Source organism: Bradysia coprophila, unplaced genomic scaffold (genome assembly GCF_014529535.1).
Source record: "Bradysia coprophila strain Holo2 unplaced genomic scaffold, BU_Bcop_v1 contig_476, whole genome shotgun sequence".
In the NCBI taxonomy this organism is placed as follows: domain Eukaryota; kingdom Metazoa; phylum Arthropoda; class Insecta; order Diptera; family Sciaridae; genus Bradysia; species Bradysia coprophila.
The window spans coordinates 3,899,547-3,918,407 of NW_023503727.1; the positions used below are offsets into that span (position 1 = coordinate 3,899,547).

The 18,861-nt window shown below is 38.4% G+C and overlaps 1 protein-coding gene and 1 long non-coding RNA gene across 2 annotated transcripts in view; one reads left to right on the plus strand and one right to left on the minus strand.

The window, feature by feature from the left end:
• Positions 1-18,861, minus strand: part of LOC119082779 — a 322,328-nt gene that overhangs the window by 69,286 nt on the left and 234,181 nt on the right. The gene's annotated exons all lie outside the window — the stretch shown is intronic.
• LOC119082762 (transport and Golgi organization protein 1) lies at positions 1,325-18,313 on the plus strand. Its single transcript, XM_037192349.1, has 9 exons — positions 1,325-1,485; positions 1,616-3,700; positions 7,278-7,925; positions 7,986-8,200; positions 8,259-8,668; positions 8,729-8,830; positions 8,889-9,106; positions 9,170-9,619; positions 18,146-18,313. The coding sequence occupies exons 1-9, from the start codon at positions 1,377-1,379 to the stop codon at positions 18,211-18,213; spliced, it is 4,305 nt and encodes a 1,434-aa protein (XP_037048244.1). The 5' UTR covers positions 1,325-1,376; the 3' UTR covers positions 18,214-18,313.

The window sequence follows — 18,861 nt, forward strand, 5'->3', positions numbered from 1 at the left end:
TTACTAAAATCCAATATGGCCGCCGGCAGCCATTTTGTTAGGAGACCGGAAATTTTACCGACGCTTTACATTCGTTAATACCTTTCAAACAAAAAAAAATTCATGAAATTCGGTCAAAATTTACTCGAGATATTGACAATTGCTCACGCTCCGGAGAACATAATTTCAAAAACTTTTTTTTCCCTGATTGGTACGGTCAATACCTATCTAATAAAGCTAAAACAGACGAAATATGTTGAAATGTGGCCGACCTACAAGCAAAAACTGCTTGCCGCCCTGTGCCTGTTCCACACCAAGGGGTCTAACTCACGAGTCGGTCATCCGATTTCCAAAAACTTTTTTTTGTCGATCGGTATTGTAAATACCTTTTATTTGACGTATCAGTCACAAGTGTAACGTTTGAATGTCCGGAGATATCTTCGAAAAACCGTAAAGCACTTATTGGGCCACAGCTCGGGAAGAGTCGATCCAAAATCACCCATCTTTGAACTTAGCCTGTCTTTTGACATTACCAAACGGAAAAAAAAAGAATTTTCAAAATCGGATGCGTTTTACTCAAGTTATCGTGCAGACGGACAGACGGACAGACTGACAGACGGACAGACGGACATTTTTTTTTCACTGATTTGACATCTCTAGACAACCACAATAGGTTTCCGCTTACTCAGGGAGTCCAATTCGACGTGTTACGGACGTATGCGTAAACGCATAAGACCCCAGTACTTCGTACGGGTCTAACCAGTACTTCGTACGGGTCTAAACATGTTTAAATATTACAATTAAGTTTACTCTCGAAATACCTGGTGGTTGCAAATATAAGGTACACCGGCTGACGAAAAAGCATGTGAGAAGATGTTGTTAATAGCATCGTGTCCTGGAATCCATCCTTTACTATTCTTACAAGACAATTCATAACGACCGTATTCGTCTACTAGCTTTCCAACTTTCCAGCTTTCTACTAGCTACGAAAAAGAGTGTTTAATGTCGATATATTTACCGCAATGCAATAATAGTTATTTATGACATCGAGTGAACCCATTGCATCGAGATTCATACAACATTTTACGCAACAGTTCGCAGATGTCGAACATTATGATGCTGAGTTGCATAAAACTCATTATTTTTAAGCACACGCACACTTGAACCTTTAAACGACATTGACAATGAATCAATTATGTTTTATCGTTGTCGATACTAGATGACAAATTCTTCGTTCAAAATACTTGCCGCTATAATGGTACTAGCAGTTTTGGTTCAAATTCTCTACAATTTTTGACAGCTAAATTGATTCATATGATTTTTTGACGTGGGCCAGTAATGCCAACAGAATCTGATAAAATATTAACTATATTCCTGGTGTGTGATGTGGCCAAACGATGAAGATCATCTTATTTATTGAAAATTTTCTGTTAATTTTAGTTACAATTAGTTTAAGTAGTGCACACGTAACCGGCCCACGAAAATGTGTTAATGAAAAGTGTTCAGGTGGGTTCATTTCGCTGCAAAATGCGTTCGAAATATCCACTACAAATATGTAGGCCATTTTCTCCACGGCCAATGTCCCGTCGTTTTTGGTGTTGAGAGTGAATTTTCAAAATTAATTTTTCATTTCCAGAACCGATATCGATCGGCCGGGCTAGCATAACATATGCTTCGCCGAATGACATCAATTTGTCGTTCAAGAACAAGGACAAAATAACTGTTTACTCAAAGTCGGCAACTGAAACCAGCGACGACATTTGGTATGTCGAGATCAATGGGAAATTCGGTTATGCTCCAAAGAAGTTCATCACCGAAGAGAAGATAGTTGTTTCCACCGCGAAGCTGATAACAGTGCAAAATGTAGCAGCTGCAGCTACACCCCTTCCATCAACAGCAGAGCCAGATAAGGTTCAAAACATCAACGAATCGTCGCCGGATATTCAGAGTGCAGAAATCAATTCAAACAATTCGAATGAGGGAACAGTTTCCACTGATAGTGAAGTGCAGAATGAAGAAACACCGGAGAGGTTAAAGCGTTCGATTGATGCACCAAATGTAGCTAGCAAATCGGAGGAGCCCAACGACAGTGTGGAGACTCCAAAGTCAGAGGAAGTGAAAATCGAGGATCTGAACGAGTACGATTCAAAGAATTTCGATGAGAGCCTTGATAGTACTGATGAAGATGATGAAGAAGAGGACGACGAAGAAGAGGAAGATGAATATGATGAAGCCGAAAATGCTTTGGAAAGCGAAGAAGAATCGCAAGAAACTAGAAAACCGGTGGTAGAGGAACCAGTTGTTAAAAAGACGGCGTACGTAACGACCGATTCGATTGTAGAGAGATCGGGCGACATTAGCAATGATAACATCCAGCCCACATTGGAAATAATGGCACCGACACAAGGTGAAATTGAACAATTGAAGCAGCAACACGAGTTGAAAGATTCAGTTCAAGAAACTAACGATACAACACCATCACCGTTGGATTCTACTGCAGGCTCAGCAGATGCAACTCCGCCTTCACCTTCTACGACTAACTCTGAATCAATAACTGGTAACAGTCAATTCACCACCACAACTATTCCCATTGATGTACCACAGAATCCACTAGACATTCCAGTCGAAACAACCACGCCTATTCCAGATGCAACACCAAACAACCAGAATGTCGATCAGGCGTCAATAAGTGAACCGAAAAAAGTGGAATCGATACCTCCAATAGCTACAAACAGTGGACGTGATAATTCAGTAACAACTGGTGAGCCAGTGCTTAAAGTTGACTCGGTTATTAGCGATTCTGCAGCGTCAAATCCTGTGACAGAAAAAGTTATTGTCAATGATGAAATTCCACCATTTAAACCATTACCACCGTCCGTGGATGGTGTTGCGAGTGAGCTTAATGATTCCACAAGCGATGGTCCCAAAATAGTGGCTGATCAAAAAGTTGAAGTGCAAGTGAATACTGATCCGTCAGTCAATGCGCAAATCGATACTGATCCGTCAGTCAATGCGCAAGTCGATACTGATCCGCCAGTCAATGCGCAAGTCTATACTAATCCGTCGGTCAATGAAGAATCTGTGAAACCCGTTGTAACTCCAAGCCATGTTAATGATAGTGATGTCGTTACAACCACTGAATCAAATGACGAACGTCAAATGATTAAAGAGGAAGTGCCTGTTACAGCGGCTCCAGTGGAAGTTGTTGTTGATAGTTTAGAAGTCCGGGAAGAAATTGTGCCAAAACCAGAAGCTGAGACAATCACTGAAAATACAGTCGCAGCATCATCGCAAGAAGCTGAACCAATTGTCGAACGTCAGGACTCTGCTAACGCTAACAATGATCCGAATGATACAACCAGTACGACGTCAGACGACACAGTCATTGCAGAAAACGAAATCGTTCCTCCGTTGGATGTTTTACCAACGGCCGAATATTTGACTCAAAAAGTCAACGAGGGAGTCGGATTTGTCGAACCAATCCTTCCATCGGCTCATATTGAAAAGCAACAGCCCGTAGAGAATAACAAAGCGGGCAGTGAGCAAGCCGAGAATGCAGAAGTCAATGGAGGATTCTTCGGTACGTTGTTCGGTTCAGTGAAAAATTTGTTCGGAGGCAGTTCGACTGTGGAAACAATTGGGGATGATGCGTCGAACGATAATTTTGATAAGGCTTTGAATGATATTCTGTTTGCTGCCCCGTCAGCTAAGGATAAGGAAGGTAAGTGAAGGAAAAACATTTTTATCAGAATTTCGGGGCGGCTTACCTGATGTTTTAACGTTGAGCAGTCTTTGACCTATCACTCACTTTACCTATGTCACCACCTCAAGCCAGCAGTCGCATTTGAATTAACGTTTCGCCGAGAAATTGTAATTCCATTTTGCTATAAATCTCTTCCTGCATTAGCATTACATGAGTGAAACAGTATATGACAGCGAACGATGACCACTACTGACCTCATTGATTTTTAGCCCCGTACGAAGTACAAAGGGGCTTATAGGATTACGATGCCGTGTGTAATTGATGGAATTCGAAGCAGACGGTAAGGGCAAAGTGTTTGCCTATGTTCATAGATGACGAATCTGCAATAAAAATTTTGTCTGTCCGTCTGTCCGTCTGTCCGTCTGTCACGTCGATATCTTGAGTAAATCAAATCCGATTTTTTTTTTCCCTGAAAGATAGTCGAAATAGTGAGGCTGAGTTCGAAGATGGGCATATTCGGGTCGGCCCTTCGTGAGTTAGGGCCACCTAAGTGATTTAAGGTCTTTTGGTGATATTTATGGCAAAATAAACGATGGAAATGTAAATGACACGGCAAATGATAGGTATTGTCAATACCAATCCAGGAAAAAAAAGTTTTTTAAAATCGGGTGAGTGGACCGTGAGTTAGGGCCTTAGAAGTGAAATGCTACTAGGGCCCTATGTGTATTTCACATATAACTCGAGTAAATTTCATCCGTTTTTCGTAATTTTTGTTTCATTTGGAAGGTAATCAAAGGCCGAATAGAATGTTGTTGAAAAAAAATTTAAATTTGGGTCCTCGGACTGAGGCCGATACTAGGGCCCTATGTGTATTTTACATAGAACTCGAGTAAATTTCATTCGTTTTTCGTAATTTTTGTTTGATTTGGAAGGTAATCGAATGCCGAATAGAATGTTGTTGAAAAAAAATTAAATTTGGGTCCTTGGACTAAGGCCACTACTAGGGCCCTATGTGTATTTCACATATAACTCGAGTAAATTTCATCCGTTTTTCGTAATTTTTGTTTGATTTAGAAGGTAATCGAAGGCTGAATAGAATGTTGTTGAAAAAACATTAAATTTGGGTCCTTGGACTAAGGCCACTACTAGGGCCCTATGTGTATTTCACATATAACTCGAGTAAATTTCATCCGTTTTTCGTAATTTTTGTTTCATTTGGAAGGTAATCAAAGGCCGAATAGAATGTTGTTGAAAAAACATTAAATTTGGGTCCTTGGACTAAGGCCACTACTAGGGCCCTATGTGTATTTCACATATAACTCGAGTAAATTTCATCCGTTTTTCGTAATTTTTGTTTGATTTAGAAGGTAATCAAAGGCCGAATAGAATGTTGGTGAAAAAAAATTAAATTTGGGTCCTTGGACTAAGGCCACTACTAGGGCCCTATGTGTATTTCACATATAACTCGAGTAAATTTCATCCGTTTTTCGTAATTTTTGTTTGATTTAGAAGGTAATCGAAGGCTGAATAGAATGTTGTTGAAAAAACATTAAATTTGGGTCCTTGGACTAAGGCCACTACTAGGGCCCTATGTGTATTTCACATATAACTCGAGTAAATTTCATCTGTTTTTCGTAATTTTTGTTTGATTTAGAAGGTAATCGAAGGCTGAATAGAATGTTGTTGAAAAAACATTAAATTTGGGTCCTTGGACTAAGGCCACTACTAGGGCCCTATGTGTATTTCACATATAACTCGAGTAAATTTCATCCGTTTTTCGTAATTTTTGTTTCATTTGGAAGGTAATCAAAGGCCGAATAGAATGTTGGTGAAAAAAAATTAAATTTGGGTCCTTGGACTAAGGCCACTACTAGGGCCCTATGTGTATTTCACATATAACTCGAGTAAATTTCATCCGTTTTTCGTAATTTTTGTTTCATTTGGAAGGTAATCAAAGGCTGAATAGAATGTTGTTGAAAAAACATTAAATTTGGGTCCTTGGACTAAGGCCACTACTAGGGCCCTATGTGTATTTCACATATAACTCGAGTAAATTTCATCTGTTTTTCGTAATTTTTGTTTGATTTAGAAGGTAATCGAAGGCTGAATAGAATGTTGTTGAAAAAACATTAAATTTGGGTCCTTGGACTAAGGCCACTACTAGGGCCCTATGTGTATTTCACATATAACTCGAGTAAATTTCATCCGTTTTTCGTAATTTTTGTTTCATTTGGAAGGTAATCAAAGGCCGAATAGAATGTTGGTGAAAAAAAATTAAATTTGGGTCCTTGGACTAAGGCCACTACTAGGGCCCTATGTGTATTTCACATATAACTCGAGTAAATTTCATCCGTTTTTCGTAATTTTTGTTTGATTTAGAAGGTAATCGAAGGCTGAATAGAATGTTGTTGAAAAAACATTAAATTTGGGTCCTTGGACTAAGGCCACTACTAGGGCCCTATGTGTATTTCACATATAACTCGAGTAAATTTCATCCGTTTTTCGTAATTTTTGTTTCATTTGGAAGGTAATCAAAGGCCGAATAGAATGTTGGTGAAAAAAAATTAAATTTGGGTCCTTGGACTAAGGCCACTACTAGGGCCCTATGTGTATTTCACATATAACTCGAGTAAATTTCATCCGTTTTTCGTAATTTTTGTTTGATTTAGAAGGTAATCGAAGGCTGAATAGAATGTTGTTGAAAAAACATTAAATTTGGGTCCTTGGACTAAGGCCACTACTAGGGCCCTATGTGTATTTCACATATAACTCGAGTAAATTTCATCCGTTTTTCGTAATTTTTGTTTCATTTGGAAGGTAATCAAAGGCCGAATAGAATGTTGGTGAAAAAAAATTAAATTTGGGTCCTTGGACTAAGGCCACTACTAGGGCCCTATGTGTATTTCACATATAACTCGAGTAAATTTCATCCGTTTTTCGTAATTTTTGTTTCATTTGGAAGGTAATCAAAGGCCGAATAGAATGTAGTTGAAAAAAAATTTTAAATTTGGGTCCTCGGACTGAGGCCGATACTAGGCCCTTCAAAAAAATAAAATTTTAGGGCGATTTGAAATTTTTGTTTCATTTGAAAGGAACGTCGTACGGGGCTTCGTAATTGCGCTTTGCGCAATTTGTAAGATGTACAAATTGCATAATAATTTTACTTTAACTACATTAACCGGCGCAATAGGCTTACGGTCAAAGTAGGGTGACAGGCGCACTAGGGTCACGTACGCAATAGATATACGGGTTTGTACGGGGCTCAGTCGCAGCAAACGCTCCGACTGTTCTGATGGCTCGTTTATTAAATTTATACGAAAATTGCACCGGTCGTCTATCGGTCTTCATACATTGTATCATGTATAATGAACAGACGTTTCACTTGCAAATGTGAGCGTGATTTATGCAGTGAAGGTAAAACACTTAGTTGATACGTTTCGTTCATATTTGTCTGACCTTTGGCTGTCTATTTCGGTTGGATCTGCACAAACTAAAACATCGCCAAAAATTTTACGTCGTCGGCTGTTTTTGTTGAGAGCATTTGTTTCTCTTTCCCGGATTTGTTTTCAAAGTTTGTTCGTCTCTCTTCTTTCAGCATTAAATTCCGATGAATACTGTGACGCTAGCTCGCCCGATTCGTGTCCCAGGAACGCTCATCAGCCGACCAGCAATTTGAAACATACACAGTTCGAGCACGGTTCGCACTACAGTGCAATGGATTCAGAGGCCGAACCGATAGTACTCACCAATTACAGTGAATTTGCGGTCACGTTCATGAGAAAATTAGTGGATCTGGTCGATGTCATCGTTTACGTTGTGATCACAGCCATTTTTGTGCTTGCTTTCACCTTGGGCTACTATTGCATAACGAACAATCGAAAAGAGGGTGGCCTGGTGTCCAAGCTGAATATTTTGGAGCGCAAACTGATGACGTCGACGAAGGAATGTGATTTGTTGAAATGTGATCTGGTCGACACGCGAAACAAATTGGCGAGCATCGAGGATAATTCGTTCGGTTCGAATGAAATGGTGATTGCGTTGAAACGCGACTTGGATACGGCCGAAACGGAACGGGCTGCTTTACAGGATCAAGTGATATTGTTGGAAAAGGAATTGGAAACGGCAGCCGAAGCTGGCTTGGAATTAAACAAAATGGTCTCCGAATTGCTGAACAATCAAAGTGGCAGTGATTCGATCATTAGCAGTGTGGAAGAGTTGCAGCGGCAATTGAACGAACAGCAAGGTGAGTGGTTCAAGTGTCAAGTGTCGAATGAATTGTTTTACAAAATATTTTCATCTGCAGCTACGACAGAGTCTATAAACGCTCTGCTGGCGGAAAAGAGCCGTGAGAACAGTGAACTGCAAATTCTACTGTCAGAGAAGTCGATTCAATTCGAGAGTGAACTTGAGAGTCTGCAAAATTTAACGGATCGATTGCAGGCTGAAAATACGGATCTAAAGCAGCAGATTGAACAAGAGGAGAAGGAATTGGAGCAGAGGTTTAATCGAGAAATGAAGGTAACGGAATCATTGTGTGAAATTGCGTGACGTGTTCTACAGTCCAAACCAATTCCAGATCAAGACAGCAGAATTAACCAAAATAAGCAAGGAACTGACCGACTTGCGACAGAAACATAACGAGATCTGTCAATCAAACCATACGAATGAGGCGCGTGTTCAAGTACTGGACAATTTACTTAAACAACTGAAAGACGAAGAAGGTGTAGAACTCGACGATCTTATGAGCACAGCCGACATGAAAACCAAATTGTTAGCATTGACCAAGGAGAGGGAATCGCTTATCGATCGACTGGAAGGTGAAGCCGATGCAAGAAAGTTATTGGAGGATCATGTGAAAGTTGTCAGCGAAGAGGTGTCGTCTCTCAGGCAGGAGTACAGTGTAGCCGAAAAAGATAAACTGGCAGCACAGACTAGGCTGGAAGTTCTGTCCACTTATTTCAAGGACAAGGAGATGCAATTGCAGAAGTGAGTTGGTTGTCATTGGACTGCGTGTCAAATCAATTTTTTCCCTTTTTCTCGTCCTAGGGAGCTTAGCTTAAAAGAAGCTATGACTATGAAGCAACAAGGTGAAACGAGCAGTACGGTCGAAAGGATTCGATCGCTACAGGCGGAGATTCAAGAGTTGAAGTAATTTTGTTGAGAGCCATTCAAATGCCAGCTGTGACTTAACAATCCCAAATTTTAGGTCGCAGAATGATTCACTCAAGGCCGAAATTGAAGCGCAAATAGCGGCCCATAAAGCCCAAATCACAGCTGCAGAAAATCGAGCGCATGAATCATGGTTAAGTGCACGACAAGCAGAACGTCGTATTGAGGAAGCTCGTTCCGAGGCAACTGCTCTGCGACGTAAACTAACCTCGATTGTCGGTAATGGCAACGGAATCGACAACAATCTTCAAAATCGTACGCATGAATCGTTTGACGTCAAAGAGTGTGGCATAACAAACAAAAAACATTTCTTTCCAGGCCACAATTCCCTGGAAGGACTGTCCAGCGACCTAACAGCTCAATCACCAATCCATGTCGAACAAACAGGTTCTTCACTCTTAATGGGCTTACCTCCTCCGCCTTTCCTACCACCGCCGCCATTTATGCCACCACCATTTATGCCACTTCCTCCATTTGAAATGCGTCCACCCCCATTAGGCAGAATAATGTCACCGCCCCCACCAAATAGATATTCACCAGGCGTTTTAGACGATCGAGATCGATACGATCATCGTGGCCGCTACTCACCAAACGATCGATACAACGACTATTCGGACATAATGTCACAGTACGAAACCGAAACCGATTTCAGTCCGCCCGGCTCGCCACGGATGGAATACAGAGATAGAAATTATAAACAATATTCGCCGTCGCCGCCGCCACCATTGAAGCATTCAGATAGTCGGAGTAAAACGAACTCCAACAAAGGTAGTAGCTATTCGGATGATTGGGAAGATGAATGGTAACGGGTGGTGTGCTTTTGTTCAATTTTTTTTTTATTGCTTCGGTTTATTATCATTTCTTGCGTAGCAGCCATAACCTTTACCTTTTAGCTAGCATTTGATTTATTGCTTGGTTCTCTCGAATGGTTAATTTTAGTTGGAATGGAAATCGAATTTTATTTTTGATCAACATTTTGCGATTGTACATTTTTGTTGTGAATGCTAAGGATTCGGCATTAAAGAAAGAACAGCACCCGATTCTGCCACTGCTCTTTGAAAAGAATTTTGATTTTTAATATTTTATTGAGTTCATGTGTTCAATTCACTTAACACGTAGCGGATAATGCTCGAGCAGGCACTTTAGGCACTCCGGAAAGTGCTAAGGGAGTCGAGAAATACCTCCAAATAAATTTCTAAAAATCAAAAGTCAAATTTTTGATTTTTAGAAATTTATTTGGAGGAATCGCCCGACTCGCTTAGCACTTTCCGGAGTGCCTAAAGTTGACAAGTCACAATAACCGGAAACGTGTTAAGGGTTCAGTTTTCGCACATCAAAAGCTTAATACATTCATTGTGCTGTAAACTGTAACAATACGTTAGCTTGACGATTTTTTGGAGTAATTTTTGTGTAAAATAACCGAAGGGAATAGTCTCTGCTATATAACTCGGGATGAAAAAGTTGCCTTTTCGTATGTTTATTGACCTCGGCTACGCCTCGAATCAACAAAACTCACACGATAACTACCCTTTTCGTCTTATTATCCCGAGTTAAGTAATGAATTTCACATGCTTTTATCTAAAAGTCAATTTACTTCGTCCCTGGGGTCGTAATAAGCCACTTTCGACCCTAGGGAAAGCAAAAGTGTTTCTAACCACTTGCATGAATTTAAATGTTTATCAAAGTGATTAGCAAGTTACAAAACTAGGTCAACCGTGTCGCTAGTCAGTAAATATTCACTTTAAGTCAACCAGGAATAGCTCGAAATCGCAATTAATCACCAAATTTTCGCTGATTAGCTGTCAGGATCAAGTTTTTGATTACTAAAAAAAGTTCTTTTCCCCCTCTAAAATAACGATTTTGTTGCTCCTATGGCAACGAGTGTTTTCTCTTAGTTTTCAAGATGTGTCCTCGTCCTCGATGACTACGCACGGTTGGTTTGAAACGAGATTAAATAGGGACCGCCGACCACCAATAATTTTTTTTTCATATTTATAATAAGTGATGGACAAGAACTTCACACAGGAAAAAATTAGCCCAAACCCCTGAGCCGTTTCTGAGAACCAGTGGATGCGACTACCACGTACCACAAGCAGTCAGGTACAGCCTGAGCACATATTTTAATTGGGATCGGTAGAGGGAACAATTCTAAGATATACCGTGTAGAAATTATTTCTTTCGATCATCTGCTCTCGGAGCAATAACAGTTGAAAGTCGAAATTTCCCCATTTTCTAAGAGTAATATATCCCTGACAAAGTGACCAAGACAGCCAGTTAAGATTGATTCTAGACGCGGTTAGTAAGCTCTTTCGAATGGCGAAGAAAGTTTTTTGAAAAAGTTCTTTTATGTTACATTTTCAGAGAAGTTACTTTTTCCGCTACCCTCGGTGAAATTCAGTCACTTCTGTACCCTTCTGGTAGCCTTATTTCAAACTAATTTGTCGCTTATATTGTAGCCTAAAGAATAGGCTTTTCAACGATACCAAACATGCCATACTTGATCCACAACAAGTACTGTTGATGATTCAGTTTTTCAATCGAAGTCACTCTACTCGCAAATCTGGAGCACTCGAAAACGAAATTATTAAATTTCAAGATTTTTTTGAAAAAAAGTAAACTTTAATGACTTTCTGAGTCGGTATATCAATATACATAAGTAAAAGTCATGTAATAGTGAAATTTTATAATTTCGTTTTCGAGGGCTCCAGATTTGCGAGTAGAGTGACTTCGATTGAAAAACTGAATCATCAACAGTACTTGTTGTGGATCAAGTATGGCATGTTTGGTATCGTTGAAAAGCCTATTCTTCAGGCTACAATATAAGCGACAAATAAGTTTGAAATAAAGCTACCAGAAGGGTACAGAAGTGGCCGAATTTCACCGAGGCTAGCGGAAAAAGTAACTTCTCTGAAAATGTAACATAAAAGAACTTTTTCAAAAAACTTTTTTCGCCATTCGAAAGAGCTTACTAACCGCGTCTAGATTCAATCTTAACTGGCTGTCTTGGTCACTTTGTCAGGGATATATTACTCTTCGAAAATGGGGAAATTTCGACTTTCAACTGTTGTTGCTCCGAGAGCAGATGATCGAAAGAAATAATTTCTACACGGTATATCTTAGAATTGTTCCCTCTACCGATCCCAATTAAAATATGTGCTCAGGCTGTACCTGACTGCTTGTGGTAGTCGCATCCACTGGTTCTCAGAAACGGCTCAGGGGTTTGGGCTAATTTTTTCCTGTGTGAAGTTCTTGTCCATCACTTATTATAAATATGAAAAAAAATTATTGGTGGTCGGCGGTCCCTATTTAATCTCGTTTCGAACCAACCGTATACGATAGCTTTTCTGCAAATTTTACGGAAAGTTGAACGTTACTCATTGATGATTCAGTCTTAGAACAAAAAAACAAATCTTGGTCATCCAAGGGTTTAAACGGTGCAACGTTTCGATATTTCAGGCCAAAATTGCGTTATGTCGTTCGATGTCAAAGTTTTTTTCCATCAATTTTATAGGTTTTTTCCAAGTAAACACGAATTTTCACTGGCCGAACGAACACGATTTCATCCACCGATATCTGTTTTCATATAAATATTGATGAGGTTATGTCTCTATGGATTAAATTTGACTATTCGTTTGGCTTGGAACAGACCTATACTAAACTCTTTTCTTAGATCTTGACCTAGCCTTTTTTTGGAACTCTGCTGTACGTTTGTGTTAATCGATGGTTTTCTTTCATAATTATTAACTTTTGAGATCGAAGCAGCGACTAGTTTTGGGGAAATCGTTTTCCCATTTTCCAATGTTCCAGTTTTTCATCGGATATTTCACTATTTTTGTTAAAAAAATATGGACAAAATTGGGATAGAAATCTAGTGTTGTCCGAACGATTTTAGTGTTCTCCAATTTTTGTATTACCCTTTTATTGCCGAAAAGCAGGATGTGTTCGCCCAAAATTGCAATATACAAAAGGTTCTCCTAGCTTTGCTCAGTGGTCCCACTTAAAATTTCCTGTCCTTCGGTAGGACATATAGGACAATATTTTCACATGAAGAGTGATAGGACTTCGTCATAGTTCTTATTTGTATTTCGGTGCCCGACCTCGTACTCAGGCTTGACTTCTTCGTGCTGACAAGCACCAATTTTAGGACTTTTACGGATTACTTTCGGAATTATGAAAACAAGACATCTTTTACAAACTCAACAATATCCAATATTCAAGACCACTGTTGTGGTCCTATGAGTCAAATATGACTCCATTGAACAAGATTCATTTGTTGACTGTGACTATGTTTTATATTCTACTTCTCATTAATTAAAGTCGAAAAATTTTGTGGATCATTCAAACAATGTGTGAATCCGATCAACCTTTACGACAATACCATTCACACATTGTCGCAAAATTGTTCATTCCACAAACGAGAAGGAAAATGTAAGTCACAGAGGAGTAGTTCTCGTCTTTATCCGAATCTACCAGATCAACTCTAAGATGAGCTTTTTAACAGATTATTAGGGAGATTGTGGTTTTCACGTACAAGTTGACCTCCACTCCATGTACCTTGGTCATTAAATTCGACTGCAGACTATACAGTCTGCAACACATTAGAAGGTCAATGAATCTGCAACCCGGTGAAACTTTACGTCAAGTCTATATTCGTTTGAAAGCTCTTGAAATTCCCTATAAAATGAGCTACGACACGACTATGTTTCCCAGTCACAGATTTTAGAAAGCTTTAACTCCAAAAAATTTCTGGAAAAGTCATGGTCGGGAACACTTTTTGTAATTTTTCAGCGGTGAGTCGATTTTTTTCATATTTCAAAGTATGCCAAATTGAAGCAACAGTCTCTACGAGTACAGTTTGTTCATGTCATTTTTACACAGTTTTAGATATGTCAGAGTTTTAAATGTACCCAGTCAATTAAGTTCTTCCCAAATTATGAATTTTTGGCGCAAAATTTAAAATTTCTATCGCGAATTCAAATATTGCGCAATTTGGGAAGAACTTAATTGACTGGGTACATTAAAATCTCTGACATATCGACAATCTTTAGAAACTGTGTAAAAATGAAATGAACAAACTGTAGTTATCATATACACTTAACAAATTTGTTTCAACACAGTCGGCAGAACTATGGCTCTTCGACCAAAAAAATCGGTTTTCAGAGGTGCGCATGGGAGTTTCGAACTTAAATTTTTTTTTATAATTATTTTCGTGATCAGTGGACCATTCTGCATCGAGCCTACCCGCAGGCCTTAAAGAAATAAAAAAACATAGCTAACGCCGACCCGTACGAAACACCTATTCGTATCAAAAGCCTTTAATGTGAAACTCTTCATTTCTCTTACTTCATTTTCTTCTCTGCTGAAAAACTATTCTCCCTTTAAAATCACTTACATTATCCACTCTTTGCCTTGTTATCATATACAACTAAATTGCCGGAGGCAATATAGACAGCCCCGTACGAAGACAAATTTCATAAATTCCTATTTAAACAGCTATATACCGCTATATTTACCTATATTTCACTATAAATAAACATTTCACAGATGAATATGCTATTATATAGCTCTATATGCCTGTATATAGCTCAATATAGGTGAATATAGATATATATAGATGTCCATATATGGAATCCCTGAAACCCCACACACATAACAAATTATTTCCATGTTAACAGAAACTCTCTAAGTACCATTTTTCTCAAGATATTTCTATTTTACTAAAATCCAATATGGCCACCGGCAGCCATTTTGTTAGGAGACCGGAAATTGTACCGACGCTTTACATTCGTTAATACCTTTCAAACAAAAAAAAATTCATGAAATTCGGTCAAAATTTACTCGAGATACTGACAAAATACACCACGTTCACTGTACTTCCGAGTAGCCAGATAAGAGCTCACTCCAAGAGACCTAGCTCACGCTCCGGAGAACATAATTTCAAAAACTTTTTTTTCCCTGATTGGTACGGTCAATACCTATCTAATAAAGCTAAAACAGACGAAATTTGTTGAAATGTGGCCGACCTACAAGCAAAAACTGCTTGCCGCCCTGTGCTTGTTTCACACCAAGGGGTCTAACTCACGAGTCGGTCATCCGATTTCCATAAACTTTTTTTTTTGTCGATCGGTATTGTAAATACCTTTTATTTGACGTATCAGTTACAAAAGTAACGTTTGAATGTCCGGAGATATCTTCGAAAAACCGTAAAGCACTTATTGGGCCACAGCTCGGGAAGGGTCGATCCAAAATCACTCATCTTCGAACTTAGCCTGTCTTTTGACATTACCAAACGGAAAAAAAAAGAATTTTCAAAATCGGATGCGTTTTACTCAAGTTATCGTGCAGACGGACAGACGGACAGACGGACATTTTTTTTTTCGCGGATTTGGCATCTCTAGACAACCACAATAGGTTTCCCCTTACTCAGGGAGTCCAATTCGACGTGTTACGGACGTATGCGTAAACGCATAAGACCCCAGTACTTCGTACGGGTCTAAAAAGACTGCAAAACGCTACACCCTAGTAGCCAATGATCCTAGTGAAGATTGTACGACTTTCCGTACCTTTGGATTTGTTTGTAAAGAAACTATAAGCGTCCGCTCTAAGACAACCAAAACCTAATAGTAGGCCTTATCAGGAATCAATTGTTTTTTAGATTTTATATTAACAAAACTAATTTAAAAAAAAAAAAAAAAACAAAAAATATGGTCAACCTGAAAATATTCAGGTCAAGTTATCAGGTCCAATTCAGGTTTCAGGTCATTTCAGGTCATGATCTGAAATGACCTGACCTGAGATTTTCAAGTTGACCTGACCCAATGGCCTTACATGCCTTCCTCACAGAAGTTCTGCCGACGCTTTAACATAATTTAGCAAAAACAATTAGTCTGATGGGGTCAATGTATTAGAATTTCTACAAATTTTGAATTTTGTAGAAATTTTTGAAATTTATAGAAAAATGTCTTGAATATTGAAACGACACTTCCATGAAATGTAGCGACTATAATCTCCGCATGAAATTGCTCGTAAATTACCGTTGCCTTAAGGTAAAAAAATTACCAAAAAATCGTCAGGCTCACTTTGTAATTTTAATAATCAGACGAATACTATCGGTCATACCATTTATGAAAGCAGGTCTACATATTTGAACCAACCAGTCATTTAATTAAGTAATTTGTTTCTATCATCGTTAAATGTAAGAAAATATTTTTTTTAATGGAAATGGAAAGCAAACATTTTTATTGTTAACTTTTACCAATAGGATCATCGTGTTATTTTCGTTAACTAATCCACCACCAACATAAAATCAAAAGAAATATTAAAAAAAAAACATTTTTACAAAAATTTTCTTTTCTTCTTTTTTTTACAACTTCCAAAACTTTATGGTATGCTAGGCTTGAGTACTATTAGATTACATTAGATGCTGCGACAGTAATTCATTACATGAGGCTCGACATAAGGTGACAATTTTGCGATACTCTCAACCTCAAAATTGTATTTCTTGAACAACAATCTTCGGTCCTTTCGACAAGTGAAGAGTTTGTATAGCCGAGCCGATGGCGAGAAATATATTTTCACTTGTCGAACAGACAGTTAAGAAAAAGCTTGTCACTCAAAAAAGGACACTTATGAGTTTGCGAGTATCACAAGGTTGTTGTCGAACTAATGAATTTTGAAGCAGCATCAAATCTATTCTGGTTATTCCCTGGCACCATGCGAAAACTGATTATTACGTAAAATGTACCGAAAATGTTCTTCATGCAATGGATCATTTTCGCAGAGCGTAACTTGACGCATGTAATGATCAACTTTCGCATGGGTGGTAGGCAATACAATCATTTCAAATAAATGCATTGCGTTGAAATGGCTGGAGCTTATAATTCATTTATTTCTTTTGTAAGTAACCCTTATGTTGTGTAGCTTAATGGATGCGCTCTTTTCACCGCATTATCTCATTCTTGCAACAACAACCGCAAAACAATGTCCGAATTCACCTCAAACACATTCAAATTATCAAATTTTTTTTTGTACATTTTATTTTCCAATCATTTTGTTGTGATCATCTGATTTGGTGCATGAAATAGAGAAAGATGTTCAGCTGAAATTCATTGAGTTAAAAAAATTTTGGTGTTCGATGGAAAACTGTTCAGGTTCATTTTCACTGAGTTTTACATTTTGAATGGAAAAAGGCGACATTGAATTGCAAAGGGTAACGTTAGCGTACAAAATGCCAACAATACGATAATGATACTTGATACTACAGAGTGATAAATGATCTTTTAGGCACCAACCTAAAAACCTAAAAAATCATTTTTCGCAACAAGTGACGAAAAGTAGGACTTTCTGTTGCCAAAAATGTTGTATACAACTCGATGATAAATGCTTTTTTGGCACACTTGTATTGTCTCACTTGGCCTACGGTCTCGAGAGGTAATCTTCGCATCTATCACTCGGTTGTATAATAGTAATTTATGCAACCGAGGTGTAAAGTACTTTATTAGGCTCTAGATGTGTGATTATGACACGAGGCCGACATCGAGTTGCCTACATTGTTTTATGCCACAGAGGCATCTAAAGTTTGCAAAATGTACATATTATGATGCTGAGTGGCATAAATAACTATTTCTCAACTCAGTGACATAGAACTTTCTTTGGCCTTTTTGAGAAAAACGTTGTATCAACTTCGGGAATAAATGCTGTTCTAGGCGCACACGATGAGCAATGGTTTTCTGTGTCACTAGATGTAAAATAATCGAAATTTTCAGAAACACATCGTGCCATAAAAAACACCCAATTTCGCAATTTGTTGTGAAAAGTTAAGTATTGAAATCCTAACATGACTTCGAACAGTTTCACACAAAGCTTTTCATCACCGGTTCCACTTTGAATCGCTGAAATGAGAGTAATAAAATGGTCTTTTCAACACTCAATGATAAAACGTAAACCAGCGATTAACAGACCAATCAAATGTCACCAAAACAATGCATGAAAAAGTGCACTTTTTACAACGGCGTTGCATACCGAGTTGCATAGAACGACTTTTCGGGACTCAGTGACGAAAAGTAAGACTTTCGATGCCTTTTTGAGAAGAAAAACGTCACATCTACACATCTAGTGCCTGAAAAAGCATTAATGGCTCGGTGGCTCATCAAAGGCTACGAAAGTTTTTCTTTTCATCACTTCAATATCGGGTTCTGTAAACTACCACAGACTTTGCAATTCATTTAGCCTTCAATAGAACTATGCCATTCCCCATTCATCATCTGCTTACTTATGCTTGAAAACTCATTCTAGGAGGACTAAGCTCCGGAAGTGTCGAGTCAATGGGATCGCGAAAGAGTCAAGGCAGAAAAAAGGTCTAATTCAAACCAACTGAAGGGAGAGTCGAAATTAAAAATGCCGAAAATAGACAGGGAAACCGTCGGCGAAACACCGATGCGTTTTGAATTGTTCAATTCCATATGAAATCGTGATTTTGATTCAAATAAAACAAAAACAAAAATAATTTTTCAATCCCAAACTGGTGTCATTTTAATAAATTAACTGAACGAAGGTATTACGGTGGAGTATATAGCCCAAAGAATGTGCATTTTTTTGTAATTTTTGTGTACATGAAGAAGTTGACTTTGTAATTATGATTTTTGTAATTAAAAATATTTAAAAAAAAGAAGAAAATTGCAGAAATTGTTGTTGATTGGTCAGCTCAGACTTATGGCATTTTCCCCCTCCAGAGAAAAGGTTTTTCCTTGTACACTTTCACTAATCAACGAGCATTCAATCAAGAAATAGAAGGAAAAAACAACGAGGCTCACGATGGACTTTCCCTCTCGACATTGAATAGATTTCTCGTTTATCAATCACTCAAGCAGGGTGATGTACAAACCAAAATAAGGAACGAAGTAGTTGAAAAATGAGTTGTAACACTGGAAAATCAGTTTAAAAAAAGACCAAATTGATTCAATATCAATCCAGTGATTTGCTTGCTTGCGTTACCAACGTTCCAAGGTGAC

Excerpts from the sequence above, each read along its gene's own strand:
- LOC119082762 (XM_037192349.1), top strand. The coding sequence starts at position 1,377 with ATGAAGATCATCTTATTTATTGAAAATTTTCTGTTAATTTTAGTTACA. Across the intron at positions 1,486-1,615 it reads TGTTAATGAAAAGTGTTCAG|AACCGATATCGATCGGCCGG; the intron begins GTGGGTTCATTT and ends TTTCATTTCCAG. Across the intron at positions 8,831-8,888 it reads GCGGAGATTCAAGAGTTGAA|GTCGCAGAATGATTCACTCA; the intron begins GTAATTTTGTTG and ends CCCAAATTTTAG.